At 49.4% G+C, this 14,464-nt stretch overlaps 1 protein-coding gene across 1 annotated transcript; it reads left to right on the top strand.

Moving 5' to 3' along the window:
• The first annotated feature begins 229 nt into the window (after positions 1–229).
• LOC125753748 (immunoglobulin lambda-like polypeptide 5) lies at positions 230–11,408 on the top strand. The gene is made up of 3 exons (XM_049101914.1): positions 230–446; positions 9,562–9,680; positions 11,006–11,408. Exons 1-3 carry the CDS (start codon positions 247–249, stop codon positions 11,323–11,325), a joined length of 639 nt encoding a protein of 212 aa, XP_048957871.1. The 5' UTR covers positions 230–246; the 3' UTR covers positions 11,326–11,408.
• Positions 11,409–14,464: the final 3,056 nt, after the last annotated feature.

Genomic DNA, 14,464 nt, shown 5'->3' with positions numbered 1-14,464 from the left:
AAGACCGGGCTTGCAGCTGTGGGGGGAGACGGTTGAGCCCTGGATGCCGACCACCGCAGGGCAGTTGGCCAATGGCCCGCTGGGAGGGCCCCCAGGAGTGACAGCCTTGGAGAGAGGGGGCACCCTTGCAGAGGGGCCACTTAGGCCAGGGGACACTGGGGGAGCCACTGCCGGCAAGAAGGCCCAGGGTCCCTACTGACTCTTCCAGGGGGCGCAAGCCTGCGGGTCCTGAGCCCCCGAGGGCGAATGAGGCCGGGGACAGGTCAGGTGGGCGCTCAGGCGCCCTGGGGGCAGAGCCCGGGTCCCAAGCCCGGCTGGCCCCTGCTGCTGCTGGGCCTGGCTGTGGGTGCCCACGGCCGGCTGCCCCCCACGACAGCAGCGCCACCGGGCAGCGCCCCAGGCCCTAGAGCCCCAGGAGGAAGCAGCTCTCGGAGCCTGTGGGACAGGTAAGGGACCGAGGCCCGGGGGAAGGGGGGAGGCTGGCAGCGAGGAGGGGCAGCCGCGACAGACACTGGCTTCCTTCAAAGCGCTGACATTTCGTCCAGGGTGCATCGGTTTGTGTTAAGTTTTTGCAGTATTGTATTAAAATGCTATTTATCGCGATTACTGAGTTTTTTGGCACCCAGGCCTAGCACCTCACTCCCCAGCCTGGTCCCCCCGGGAGGGAAGAAACAGGAGGCAGGGGCAGGATGAGGCGAGGGTGGGTTGTGGGTGCGGAGCTCACCCTGGGCCCAGCCGCCTCCTCCCGGGAGCTGAGAGTGCAGACTGCGGGGGGGTGGGGGGGGACTTCCCTGCTGTCCCAGGGTCCCGGGACCCCCAGCCAAGGCCTCTTCCTATGACTGAGCCCACCCAGGGTGCAAGCGCCTCTGTGGGAGAGGCTCCTGTGAGGGTCTAGGCGGCCACAGTCTGTCCCCACTGGCTGGGTGACCCCAGCCCTCTCCTCTCTGTGAAGTCCCTGGACATCTGGGTCCCCTTATGATAATGAGGACAGCCAATCACTGTAGGGGCGGGACCTCCCTCAGCGGCCCGCGTGGTCCCCAGGTTAGAGATGAGGATAGAGGTCCTGAGAGCTGAGGATCAGAGCCCTAGGTCTTGGAACAAAGAGAGGCCGCAAGGGGCTGTGCCCTCCGGCCCCCCAAGACCGGCGGGTGCTGTCTCCAGGCGAAGCCCAGAGAATGTTATCGTTTGTGAAAACAAGGAAGGAAAAACCACTCAGGAAACCGATCACAGGGCGCCCCGGTGGCTCAGCGGCTGAGCGCCTGCCTTTGGCTCAGGTCATGACCTCGGGGTCCTGGGATCGAGTCCCGCATGGGGCCCCCTGCATGGAGCCTGCTTCTCCCTCTGCCTCTGCCTCTCTCTGTGTGTCTCATGAATAAACAAATAAAGTCTTTAAAAAAAGAAAAAAGAAAAAAAAAACAGTCACGTGAGTGGCAGCAGGGAACTGCGGCTGTGAGAGGAGCATTAAGGGGGGGCCGGGGGTGCGGGCGCTGCGGGCGATGGGAGGGCCGACCCCAGCCGGCCTGGCCATCCAGCCACCAGCATCGCTGTTGTCCGCTTGTGCTGTTTCCAGCACCCGCCGATGGCAGGAAAAATTGGCTTTTGCCCCACGCATGGAGCTGTTGCCACTTATGCGCGTCCCTATTCTCACTGCTGCTTTGCCCCGCTGAGGCCCTGCTCTCCCGTCCCCCCCCACGCAGGGCCAGCGGGTGTAGAGGGTGGGCGTGAACCACGGGGGTCACGTGCAGTCTTGAGGACAGATCCTAAGACCATTTCTGGAGCAGCAAGGTGGGGGTGGGGGGGACATGACCAAGCTGGTCTTACAGATAGAGGGGTGCTGGCTGGTGATGGGGTGTCTCCGGGCACAGGGAGCAGGAGGCTGTGTGGAGAGTGAGGGGCACAGGAGCAGCAGGGATTGGGGCCGGGATGGGGAGGGGGCGGCAGACCGTGGAGGCTTTCTGCACCTGTGCTCCCCCCTCCCGCCCCCACGCCCCAGGTGCTTGAGGGACTTAAGTAAGGGACTCTCAGAGTCAGAATTGCATCTTGGGAAAATGGCTTCGGATTTTTTGATGGAGGATTAGAGCTGCAGAGAGGGGTCTGTCCACACAGCGACCAAGATCACCTGTGAAAGTGGCAAGTGAATTTAAGGTCATGGTACCAGAGGGTTGATGGAGGAGGACCAGGCACTCTCATGGATGGTCAGTGTGAGGCGAAATTCTTGGAACAAATAACACCATCTGTCAAGATTCATAAAAATCTAGGGGGGGGTCCCTGGGGATCCCTGGGTGGCTCAGCGGTTTGGCGCCTGCCTTTGGCCCAGGGCGCAATCCTGGAGACCCGGGATCGAGTCCCGCATCGGGCTCCTGGCATGGAGCCTGCTTCTCCCTCTGCCTGTGTCTCTGCCTCTCTCTCTCTCTCTCACTGTGTGCCTATCATAAATAAAAAATAAAATAAAAATTAAAAAAAAAAGTCACCTGTGCCCTTCACCTGGTTTCCCCCAATGGTAATGTCTTGTAAAACTATGATAAAATATCACAACCAGGACACTGACTTCGAAATCGTTAAGGTACAGAACACTTCCCCCACCGCAGATTCCTCGTCTTGCCCCGGTCATGCCACCCCCACTTCCCTCCTTTCCAGGCCCCTTCCTTACCACCTGGTGACGACTAATTTGATCTTCATTTCTAATTTTGTCATTTCAAGATTGGTCTATAAATGGGATTACATGGTGCGTGACATTTGGTGTTTAGAGTTTTTCAGCCAGCATAATTTTCTGGGTGAACAGGATCTTTTGAATCTGCCTTCTTTAGTTCAACATAACACCTTTGCAGTTCACCCAGGTTATCCCGTTTATCAGTAGCTTGTTCCCTCTCGTTGCTGAGAAGGCTCCATGCTTCAAAGTGTGATATTTTGTTTAGCTGTTCACCAGTATGGTGTTGAACGGAAGAGGCAAAAATAGGCACCCATGTCTTGTTCCTGACCTTGAGGGGAAATCGTTCCACATTCCACCAGTGAATATGCTGTTCACTGTGGAGTTTTCATAGATGGTCTTTATAAAGTGGAAGAAGTTCCCTTCTACTCCATGTTTTTTAAAGTTTTTTTGTCATGAGATTGTGCTGGATTTTGTCAAATATTTTTCTGCATCGATTGAAATGGTCACGTGGCTATCATCCCTCATTCTATTATTGATTTTCTTAAGTTGAACCACCCTTGCATTCCTGGGATAAATCCCTCTTACTGTGTGATTCTTTTAATATGCTGTTGGATTCACTTTTCTAGTGTTTTGTTGAGCATTTTTGCATTTGTATTCATAAGGGTTAGTAGTTTGTAGTTTTCTTATGATGTCTTTGTTTGCCTTTGATATCAGGGTAATTCTGGCCCTCAAAGAATGAGCTAGGGAGTGTTCCTTTCTTTTCTATTTTTCAGAATAACTTGTGAAGGATTGGTGTTAAATTTTCTCTAAATATTTAGTTTAGGGGTGCCTGGGCAACTCAGTTGGTTAAGCATTTGACTCTTAGTTTCAGCTCAGGTCATGATCTCAGGGTCATGGGATCAAGCTCCATGTCAGGCTGGGGGCTTAGCACAGAGTCAGCTTGAGATTCTCTCTTGGGAATCCCTGGATGGCTCAGAGGTTTAGCGCTGCCTTTGGCCCAGGGCGTGATCCTGGAGTCCTGGGATCGAGTCCCATGTCAGGCTCCCTGCATGGAGCCTGCTTCTCCCTCTGCCTGTGTCTCTGTCTCTCTTTCTGTGTCTCTTATGAATAAATAAAATAAAAAAAAAAGATTATCTCTCTCTCCCTTTCCCTCTGACCCTCCTCCTGCTCATGTGCAGGCTCAATAAATAAATAAGTAAGTAAGTAACTATTTGGTACATACCTACAGGCGTACAAAAAAAATATTTGGTTTTCTGGTGAAGCCATCTGGTCCTGGACTTTTCTTTGTGGGAATGGATTTTGATTTCTTTAGTTGTTATAGGCCTATTCAGGTTTTTTTTGTTTTTTGTTTTTTGTTTTTTTTTTTTTTTTTTTTTTTTTTAGTCAGTTTGGGTTGTTTGTGTCTTTCTGGGAATTTGTTCATTTCATCTAGGTTATCTGATTTGTTGGTATTCAGTTGTTCATGTTATTTCCTTACAATCCTTTTCATTTTTACATGGTATGTAGTAATGTCCCAACTTTCAGTCCTGACTTTAGTAATTGGAATCTTCTCTCTCTGTTTTGTATTTGTTGGTCTGGTAATGGTTTCTCGAAGCTGCTAAATTTCACAGAATCAGTTTTTGGGTTTACTGGTTCTCCCTATCTCTAATTCATTTGTTTCTACCCTAATCTCTATTATTTCCTTATTTCTGCTAGCTTTGGAATTGTTCATTTTCTATTTCCTTAGAGTTCAGTTATGGGTTTGAAATTTTTCTTCTTTTTTATTTTTTTTTTATTTATTTTTTTTAATATTTTTTTTCTTTATTTATTTATGATAGTCACACAGAGAGAGAGAGAGAGGCAGAGACACAGGCAGAGGGAGAAGCAGGCTCCATGCACCGGGAGCCCGACGTGGGATTTGATCCCGGGTCTCCAGGATCGCGCCCTGGGCCAAAGGCAGGCGCCAAACCGCTGCGCCACCCAGGGATCCCTCTTCTTTTTTAATAGAAGCATTTTTATAGTTATAACTTTTCCTTAGAGCACCTGTGTCACTGAATCCATAGGTTTCAGTGTGTTGGGTTTTCATTTTCATTCATCTCAAAGTATCTTTTCATTTCACCAGTAGTTTCTTCTTTGATCCATTGATGACTTAAGACTGTATTGTTTAATTTCTACATATTGTTTAATTTTCCAGTCTTCCTCCTGTTGTTGACTGGTAGTTTCATCCCACATGGTCAGAGAAGATTGCAAAATTTCAGTATATTTTAATTTGAGCCTTGTTTTGTGACTTTTTCAATAAGATTTTTAAAAAGTAATCTCTGCACCCAGCATGGTGCTCGAGCTCACAACCCCAAGACCAAGAGTCGCACGCCCCATGGACTGAGCCAGCCAGGTGCCTGGAGCCTTGTTTTGTGACTTAACAAATGGTCTATCTTGAAGAATGTTTCATGGGCTCTTGAAAAGAATTTTTGTTTCGCTGTTGTTGGGTGGAGTATCCTATATATGCCTGTTAGGTCTACTTGTTTTATAGTGTTATTATGAGCAAAATAAAATATTAAAAAATTAAGTCCTCTATTTCCTCATTGAGCTTTGGTGTAATTTTTCCACATATTATTGAAAGTGGGGTATTGAAGTCTCCAAATATTATATTAGGACTTCTCTCTCCCTCCAATTCTGCCAATGTTTGCTTACATATCTTAAGACTGTTGTTAGGGTCTTTCCATTTATGATTGCTATATATTCTTAATGGATTAACCCTTTCATCAATACATAATATTTTTTTGGACTCTGGTAATAATTTTTCACTGAAAATCTATTTTGTCTCGTATTAGTAGAGCCACCCAGCTCTCTTTTGGTTGCTATCTATCTGCATGGAATCTCTTTTTCCATCCTTTCCCTTTCAATCTTTATATACCTTTGGATTGAAAGTGACTCTCCTGCAGACAACATATAGTTGGATCTTGTAGAGTTCTTTTTATCCATTTTGACAGGTTATGCCTTTTATTTATTTTTTTTAATTTTATTTATTTATGAGAGACACACAGAGAGAGAGAGAGAGAGAGAGAGAGAGAGGCAGAGACAGAAGCAGGCTCCAGGCAGAGAGCCTGATGCGGGACTCGATCCTCGGACTCCAGGATCATGCCCTGGGCCCAAGGCAGGCGCTAAACCACTGAGCCACCCAGGGATCCCCAGGTTATGCCTTTTAATTGGAGTTTAATCCTTTACATGTAATTACTAATATTGAAAGACTGACTTTTGCCATTTTGCTATGTGTTTTCTGTCTGACATCTTTTTTTTCTCAATTTTCCTGTTACAGCCTTCTTTTTTTAATCAATTTTTTATTCCCTTGTCATTTCCTTTCCAGTATATGCTTTTGGTATTTTCCAAGTGGCTACCTTGAAGACTACAACTAACACCTTCAATTTATAACAACTGTGTTAGTTTGCTAGGGCTGCTATAATCAAGTAGCCACAGCCTGGCAGGTTTAAACAACAGAAATTCATTTTTTCACAATTATGGAAGCTAGAAGTCTTCTATTAAGGTCTCGCTTGGGTTTCTTTCTTGTGGATGGCCACCTTCTCCTTGTGTCTTCACATGATCATCCCTCAGTGTGTATCTGTGTCCCAGTCACCTCTTCTTATAAGGATACCAGTTATGTTGAATTAGGGCCCACTCTTATAAGCTTATTTTAAGTTAATTACCTCTTTAAAACTCTATATCCAAATAGTCATATTGTGACTTTAACATATGAATATATTAGGACTTCAACATATGCATTTGGGGAGCATTCAACTCAGCCCATAACAACAAACTAGTTTGAATTAATCAACTTTATGTCGATAATATGTAAACACTGTGCTCCCATACCTCTCTGTTCCTCCCTCTTTACCTTGTTATTGTTATAAATGCTATCTCATTGTGTGTCTATTAACATAGATTTTATAATTGTTGTATGCATATGTCTTTCAAGTCACATGGAGGAAAAGTAGTTAAAACCCAAAAATAGGGACGCCTGGGTAGCTCAGTGGTTGAGCGTCTGCCTTTGGCTCAGGGCATGATCTCAGAGTCCTGCAATCAAGTCCCACATAGGGCTTCCGGCATGGAGCCTGCTTCTCCCTCTGCCTGTGTCTCTGCCTCTCTCTCTCTCTCTCTGTGTCTCTCATGAATAAATAAATAAAATATTTAAAAATAAATAAATAAAAATAAAAAATAAAACCCAAAAATATAACAATTCTGGATTTTATATATATTCATTTAGTTGCTCTTATCAGTGTTCTTTATTCTTCATACAGCTTTGGGTTGCTATCCATTGTAGCTCCATTCTCTTCTCTCCCAAGCCCTGGAAAACACGATTCTACTTCCTGTTTTTATGACTTTGACTCCTCTAAATACCCCATGTAAGTGGAATCATGCGGTATTTGTGAACCAACAGTACACAAGGGTTCCAATTTCTTCACATCCTTACCAACACTTGTTTTCTAGTTTGTTTTTTTAATGGTAGCCATCCCGATGAGTGGGAAGTGGTATCCCATGGTACCTTAATGGTCTTAATTCGCATTTACTTAATGATTAGTAATATTGAGCATCTTTCATGTGCTTATCGGCCATTTGTATATCTTCTTTAGAAAAATGCCTGTTCAAGTTCTTTGCCCATTTTTTAAAAGATTATTTATTTATTTATTTATTTGACAGGGAGAGAGAGAGAGAACAAACAAGGGGAGGAGGTGTCAGGCAGAGGGAGAGGGAGAATTAGGCTCCCTGCTCTGCCTAATGCTTGGCTTGATCCCAAGACTCTGGGATTGTGTCCTGAGCTAAAGGCAGATGCTTAACCAACTAAGCCACCCAGGCACCCCTCTTTCAATTGGATTGTGTGGGGGGTTTTTTGTTGAGTTTAGGAGCTCATATATATTCTGGATATTAACCTTTTATTACATGCGTAATTCACAAATATTTTTTTTCATTCTGTGGGTTGCCTTTTTACCCTGTGGATAGCATCTTCTTGATATACAACATTTTGAAATTTTCATGAAATCCATCTTGTCTAGTTTTTCTTTTGTTGCCTGTGCCTTCAGCCTCATATCCAAGAAATCATTATCAATCCAAAGTTATAAAGCTTATTTATTTATTTATTTATTTATTTATTTATTTATTTAAGAGAGAGAGAGAGAGCAAGCGCACAAGCAGGGAGAGCTGCAGGCAAAGAGAGAGGGAGAACTAGGCTTCCTGCCAATCAGGAGCTGGATGTGGGGCTTGATCCCAGGATCCTGAGATCATGACCTGAGCCGAAAGCAGACACTTAACTGAGTCACCCAGGTGCCCCAGTTTTAAAGCTTTTGTCCTATATTTCTTCTAAGAGTTTCATCGTTTTAACTCATATATTTACATCTTACGTCCATTTTGAATTAACTTTTGTATATGATGCTAGGTAAGAGCCCAACCTCATTCTTCTGCATATGAACATCCACATTTCCCAGCACCATTTGTTGAAAAGACTGTCCTTTCCCCACTGAATGGTCTTGGCACCCTTGTCAAAAATCATTTGATTATATGTGTAAGAATTATTTCTGGGCTCTCTTTTCTATTCCATTGGTCTGTATTTATGCTGATACCTTACTGTCTTAATTATTGTAGCTTTATAGTAAGTTTCGAAGCCTTGTAGTGTCATTCCTCCAACTTTGTTCTTTCTTTTCAATATTGTGTTAGCTATTCTGAGTTCTTTGCTCCTCTATATAAACTTTAGAATCAGTTTGCCAATATCCACAAAACACTTTGCTGGGACTTTGGGATGCATTGAACCTATAGATCTGGCCTGAGGGTTGGATGGTAAGAGCACTCACGGTCGCGTGTGACAAGATATGATAAGGAAAAGGGCTGGATTGGGGGAAAGGTGGTCAGTCTAATTTGGACATGGTGAATTTGAGATTCCTGTTGGACACGCAACTGAAAATGGTCAATAGGCAATTTAGGGAGAGCCAAGGAGCGGGTTTGGAGCTGGAATAGACTCGAGCCTCACCAAATGGGCAGTAGTGGGAATTCACAATGTAGGAAGATGGCAAAGAAGGACCCAGGGTGCGAGTCTGGGAGTCAGCTGCCACGCATGGGCAGGGGCGAAAGGGAAGTCAGAGGAGGATAATGGAGGGTCTCAGATGCCAACAGGAAGAGAGTCACGAAAAAGAGAAGCTGACTCTATGTTGCATCCTATAAAGACATAATGTACAACAGGAACTGGGGAATTGCCTAGGAAGAGGACCCTGTTGGCTCTGATCTGAGAGCTTTCAGAGAGAGATGGAGATGCAAACCAGGGAGGCCCACCATGTGCCAGCATGTGAAACAGTGTCTGGAGCTACTGTTGGATGGATAGACGGGTGGGTGGGTGGATGGATGGATGAACGCATGGACAGTTGGATAGGCAGGTGGACAGAAAAACAGTGGTCTGAGAGATCAAAGGAAGCTTCATCAAAGAGGTAGGACTGAACTGTGTCTTGATGTGTAGAGAACAAGTGGGAGGTCTTCACACGAAAGCACTATGAGTTAGGAAGGACCCAGTCCCAGACCAGTAAGTCCAGGGAGGAAGCCACCTGGCTGGACCATGGGACATTGTAGGAGAGGGATCCTCAGAAGCCCTAAATAAGGAGACATCAGGCAGGTCTGAGCCAGTTCAGGACTTGCTGTGCCACCCACATGACAGGATGAGGCACCAAGGGATTTACTGAACACCTACTCCATGCAGTGTCACTGTCAGCACTGAGGAATAAGAGGTGACCACGGTAGCCTTGGAAAAGGGAGAAACATACTAGACATGAGTGGAGTCTGCCTCAATCAGGGGGCTGGGTCTGGGGACACCTCTGGGCTGTGGGCTAATCCAGGTGTGCCACAGCCTCTAGGAGCCTGGCTGCCCAGCCCCGCCTGCTACAATCCCCTGCCCATCACAGGTTCCTGTTCTGGCCTGGCCCCCATGGGGCAGGCCCCAGGTGCTGGCCCGGTGGGTTTTGGCCCGAAACTCAGTCACCCTGGTTTGTGTTCAGTGAAGGAATCGAGCTCACCGTCCTAGGTAAGTGGTTCTCACCATGTTTCTCAACCTGTCCCACCCCTTTGTTGTCTCAGGAAAGTTATTTTTATTTGGGGGCTCCTTCTTGTCTGCCCTCCCAGCCTTAAGGACTGACCCCTAGCAGATTTGTGGGATCTGGGGAAAGTAGAATGGTCTCGGAAAACAGCAAGGAAGATCCCAATGGTACAAGCATTTACCTTTAGAATCTGATCGTTGAATGTGTCCAGATTCCAGGGGCCTAGGCTGGGGGGAGTGATCCAAAAATGGGAACTCCTTACCTTCTAGGGCAGACACCTGTGTGGGGTCTAAGGCTGGTTCTGACTAGGGGCACTGGGGCAGCCTTAGAGAGAGTCCCTTGGGGTCTTGGCTGAGGGCTTGATGTCCACCCAGGCCAGGGCCGCACGGGAGGATGGGGTCATGGCTGGGGCTGTGACCTCAGCCTTTGGACACACAGAGGGGCAGCCTCAGAGGAGGTCATGGAGAGACACAGGGCAATATGGTTTGCTCTAGGCTTGAGTGCTCACGGCCTTTGCTAGGCTATGAGGACACAGGGACAGAGACACGAGTGATGCAGGACAAGATGACCAGAAGCACAGCCCTCCCAGGATCAAAAGGAGCAGTTCCCGTGGGTCAGAATCTTATCTGTCCCTGGTGCCCCATACCGCCAGGCCCCAGGTGTCCCACCTTCCTCAGAGGGTATTTTAAACTCAGGAGATGACCAAAGTAGGGAGTGGCTGGGGGCTCAGAGCTACACAGCTGCCGCTTAAAGTCAGGAGTCATCAGAGGTGCTCAGGTGGCCATGGGGCCACCATGCCTGTCATCTGAGGGGAGTAGCCCCAAGAGGGCAGCAGAGGTGAAGGGTTCTGTGGTCGAGGCAGGAGGGATAGGGAAGATGGCAGGGCCTTGGGGTGTTCAGTCTTCCCAGGAGGCAGGGTCAGAGTCCCCCTTGAGGGGGACAGGGGGCTCCATGCCCACCGGGCACGAGGCCTCCACACGTGCCGTCGGTGGTCCTGACAAGCTGGGTAGGGGACTCCAGGTCATAGGGTAAACACCGGGAGCCAGAAGAATGAGGTAAAACAGGGGCCAGATGCTGGGCTGAGGAGGAAACTGAGGCTGCAGATGTGCTTCTCACACATCGGAGAGAGGTGACCTGGAAGGGCTGCCGGGAGCACGGGGGCTGCCTGCTGTCCAGGGTTGGGGAGGAAAGGAGGGCCCTTGGGTGACCAAGCGTGGCCACCGTGGGAACGGCCACAGAGGCTGTGGATGGGGAAGGGCGCCCAACACCCGGACTCTCCCTGCAGCCCTTGCCCTCTCCTCGGGCCCCACAGGTCAGCCCAAGGCCTCCCCCTCGGTCACGCTCTTCCTGCCACTTTCGGGGGAGCTCGGCGCCGACAAGGCCACCCTGGTGTGCCTCATCAGCGACTTCTACCCCAGCGGCGTGACGGTGGCCTGGAAGGCAGACGGCAGCCCCGTCACCCAGGGCGTGGAGACCACCAAGCCCTCCAGGCAGAGCAACAACAAGTACGCGGCCAGCAGCTACCTGAGCCTGACGCCTGACAAGTGGAAATCTCACAGCAGCTTCAGCTGCCTGGTCACGCACGAGGGGAGCACCGTGGAGAAGAAGGTGGCCCCCGCAGAGTGCCTGTAGGTCCCGACGCCCCCGCCCACCTAAGGGGGCCCGGAGCCTCAGGACCTCCAGGAGGATCTTGCCTCCCATCTGGGTCATCCCAGCCCTTCTCCCCGCACCCAGGCAGCACTCAATAAAGTGTCCTTCCTTCAATCAGAAATCGCGCTCTCCGCTCATTTGGGTTCAACACTTAGTGTCCTGAACTCAACCATCCTCAAATGTGAACATGATTCTTTCCCCCGCTGTGGGAAGGGAGTCTGCAGAAGGATTGTCACATTTTTTTGAGGGGTGGTTTTACTCTTACCCAGAATTTCCCAAGAATATTCCAGAACAGGAAATACCAACAGCAGAACCAAGATAGAATGGGATGCCCAGGTGGCCCAGTGGTTTAGCTCCACCTTCGGCCCAGGGCCTGATCCTAGAGACCTGGGATCGAGTCCCACGTCAGGCTCCCTGCATGGAGCCTGCTTCTCCCTCTGCCTGTGTCTCTGCCTCTCTCTCTCTCTCTCTCTCTCTCTCTCTCTCTCCCTCTGTGTCTCTCATGAATAAATAATAAAATCTTAAAAAAAAAAAAAAGAACCAAGATAGAAGACCATCCTCTGCCACGTCTCTGTGCTTACGCTTGCGTGCACCTCATCAGTCACCAGCACCCTGAAGCCCACTGCCTTTGGTTCCCTGTGGACTCCTGGATAAGGTCTGAGCTCTTCCCTGGACCTGGGGCCTCACCGTTGGGGACAAGCTCCCTCAGAGATGTCCCCTCTCCTTTCCTTTATGGCCCCATTCAACACCATGTTTTCTATGGTCTCCTACCCCATCTGGACCTTTCTCATTGTCATAGCCTAGAGCATCCCCCCTTTCTTAGCGGTCCCCCTGCCCTTGCCTCCCCATTGATACCACCCTGTGCCCCTCTCACACAGGACTCTGTCACACTCACTACAAGACCTACAGTCCCTGCACCCTATTCACTCAATTGCATACCCCAACTGGGGGCTCTTCCTCCCACATCTGTGATGGGGGATCCCAGCTGTATTCAAAGCCTGGAAGGCAGGAGCCCCTTAGAATCCAATCCATCACCGACCCCATTACAAGCACTAAACCAAAATGCCCATGGGTAGTCACTGGGGCCAGGGGTTCAATATCAAGATTACATTCTTGATTGTGCCCTGGACAACTGTGGGTTGTGGACTGACTCACCTTCTTAGATGTTGGAAATGGGCCCTGAGAACCAGGTGGACTGCTGTGCTAGGAGCTGGCTCAGCATGGTGGATGTAGGCTCACGGTCCCACAGACAGACTGGACATGCGTGCATGCACAATATGCACACTCACAGGCACAATAAACTCAAATCCACACACTAGCACACACTCACGCACCTGCTATTTTTTTTTAAAGATTTTATTTATTTATTCATGATAGTCACAGAGAGAGAGAGAGAGAGAGAGAGGCAGAGACACAGGCAGAGGGAGAAGCAGGCTCCATGCACCGGGAGCCCGACGTGGGATTCGATCCCGGGTCTCCAGGATCGCGCCCTGGGCCAAAGGCAGGCGCCAAACCGCTGCGCCACCCAGGGATCCCTCACGCACCTGCTATTGCACACATGGTCATGTTGCACATGTGTCTAGACTGTGTGGTGGCATCCAGAACCCTCCATAGGCCTCAACTCTGCAGGAAGCACAGGCCTCACTGTGTCTGGAAACAAGACTGTCACGTCTTCCAGGTGGCATTCCCCAAGCAAGCTGGGCCACAGACAGAGCTCCGTCCAGGAAGTTACCTAAGATGGGATATGTCACTCAGACATCCCTCCTACCCTCCATGTCTGGGAATGGGAGGAAGCTCACCCCTCCAAGAAGTGAAGGGACGGTGGGGAGAGGGCCCCCCTCTCAAGCTCTCATGGGCCAGACCAGCCCCCACAAAGAGGAGGCTGGACTTCGAGCCTCCCAAGCAGCTGCAGGTGGACCTGGCTTTGGTGGGGAGGGTGGCAGGGATGACAGAAGGTTGGGTTTGAGGCTGTGTCACCGTGTTATGTGTTCAGTGAAAGGATTCAGGTGACTGCTTTCTCTCTCTTTGGGGACCAGAGTGAAATTTGGATTTGAATGTCTCTGCTTTCCATTCAGTCTAGGACTGGGATTTGAATCATTCTGGCATTCTGGAAACTTCACCTTTTTGTCTGGCTATCTCACCCCCTGTAGCCTATTCCTGCTCTGAAGCACCTGGTGTGGACAGGATGGGCCAGTTCCAGTGACCCCGTCCTGTCCCTCCTCCCTGTGGCTCAGAGCTGCTCCTCCAGTTGACCATCTCCTCTGGCCTCTGGGGTAGAAGGAATCCTCATTTTTCCTTATGGGGTAGTTGCATTCTTACTCAGAATAGCCCAGAGAATGTTCCAGAATAGAAGATAGGCCAGCAGGACAGGACAGCCCACCCTCAGCACCTTCCCTATATTTACCACTCTTGTGTAGACCACATCCACCCCCAACGGTCTTGGGGCCCACTGCCCATGGTTCCCCAGGGCCTCCTGGCTAATGTGTAAGCTCCTCCGTGGAATCCTGGGTCTCCTTGGAAGGGACAAGAGCCTGAAAAACAGAAACCATGTTGAAGACAGACCGACAGAAGCCCTATATGAAGACACTAAGGAGAGCTGCCAGGGAAAGATCTCAGACAGATTGAGGCTGTAGGACAGACAGATTTCTCACAGAGCTCTAGGATCTCGAGGCTGATGCCAGCCAGGAATGGGGAGCTCAGGGATGGGGTGGCGAGTTAGGAGGACAGGTGAATCTGCAGAGGGCCCGAGGCCAAAGAGAGGGTGCAGGGATCCCCTGAGCCAGGCATCAGGGTGCTCCTGACAGTGTTGGGGGGCTCCTGCCAGGCCCCACGCCCACATCCCCAGCCCTGTTCCCGGTGCCAAATCAGCTCTCAATAAACTGTCCTTTTGTCAATCAGAAATCATGCCCTCTAATTTTGGGGGGTCTCATATTTAATTTGCAACCTCTCCAGGATTCTAGAGTGAGGTGTATGGGATCCTTGGCACCCGCTAGGAAAGTAGCCCAAGAGGAGAGGCTCACAGTCTCTCTGGTGGTGCCTCCCGGGAAACTGGCCTGGACATGGGAAATCTGGTCACTAGGACCTCAGTCCCTCTGTCCTCTCCTTCTACCATTCTTCCTCT

Source organism: Canis lupus, chromosome 26, assembly GCF_003254725.2.
Source record: "Canis lupus dingo isolate Sandy chromosome 26, ASM325472v2, whole genome shotgun sequence".
NCBI lineage: Eukaryota > Metazoa > Chordata > Mammalia > Carnivora > Canidae > Canis > Canis lupus.
This window is presented reverse-complemented; position numbering and strand designations above follow the sequence as displayed.

Excerpts from the sequence above, each read along its gene's own strand:
- LOC125753748 (XM_049101914.1), top strand. The coding sequence starts at position 247 with ATGAGGCCGGGGACAGGTCAGGTGGGCGCTCAGGCGCCCTGGGGGCAG. Across the intron at positions 447-9,561 it reads TCTCGGAGCCTGTGGGACAG|GTTCCTGTTCTGGCCTGGCC; the intron begins GTAAGGGACCGA and ends TGCCCATCACAG. Across the intron at positions 9,681-11,005 it reads AATCGAGCTCACCGTCCTAG|GTCAGCCCAAGGCCTCCCCC; the intron begins GTAAGTGGTTCT and ends CGGGCCCCACAG.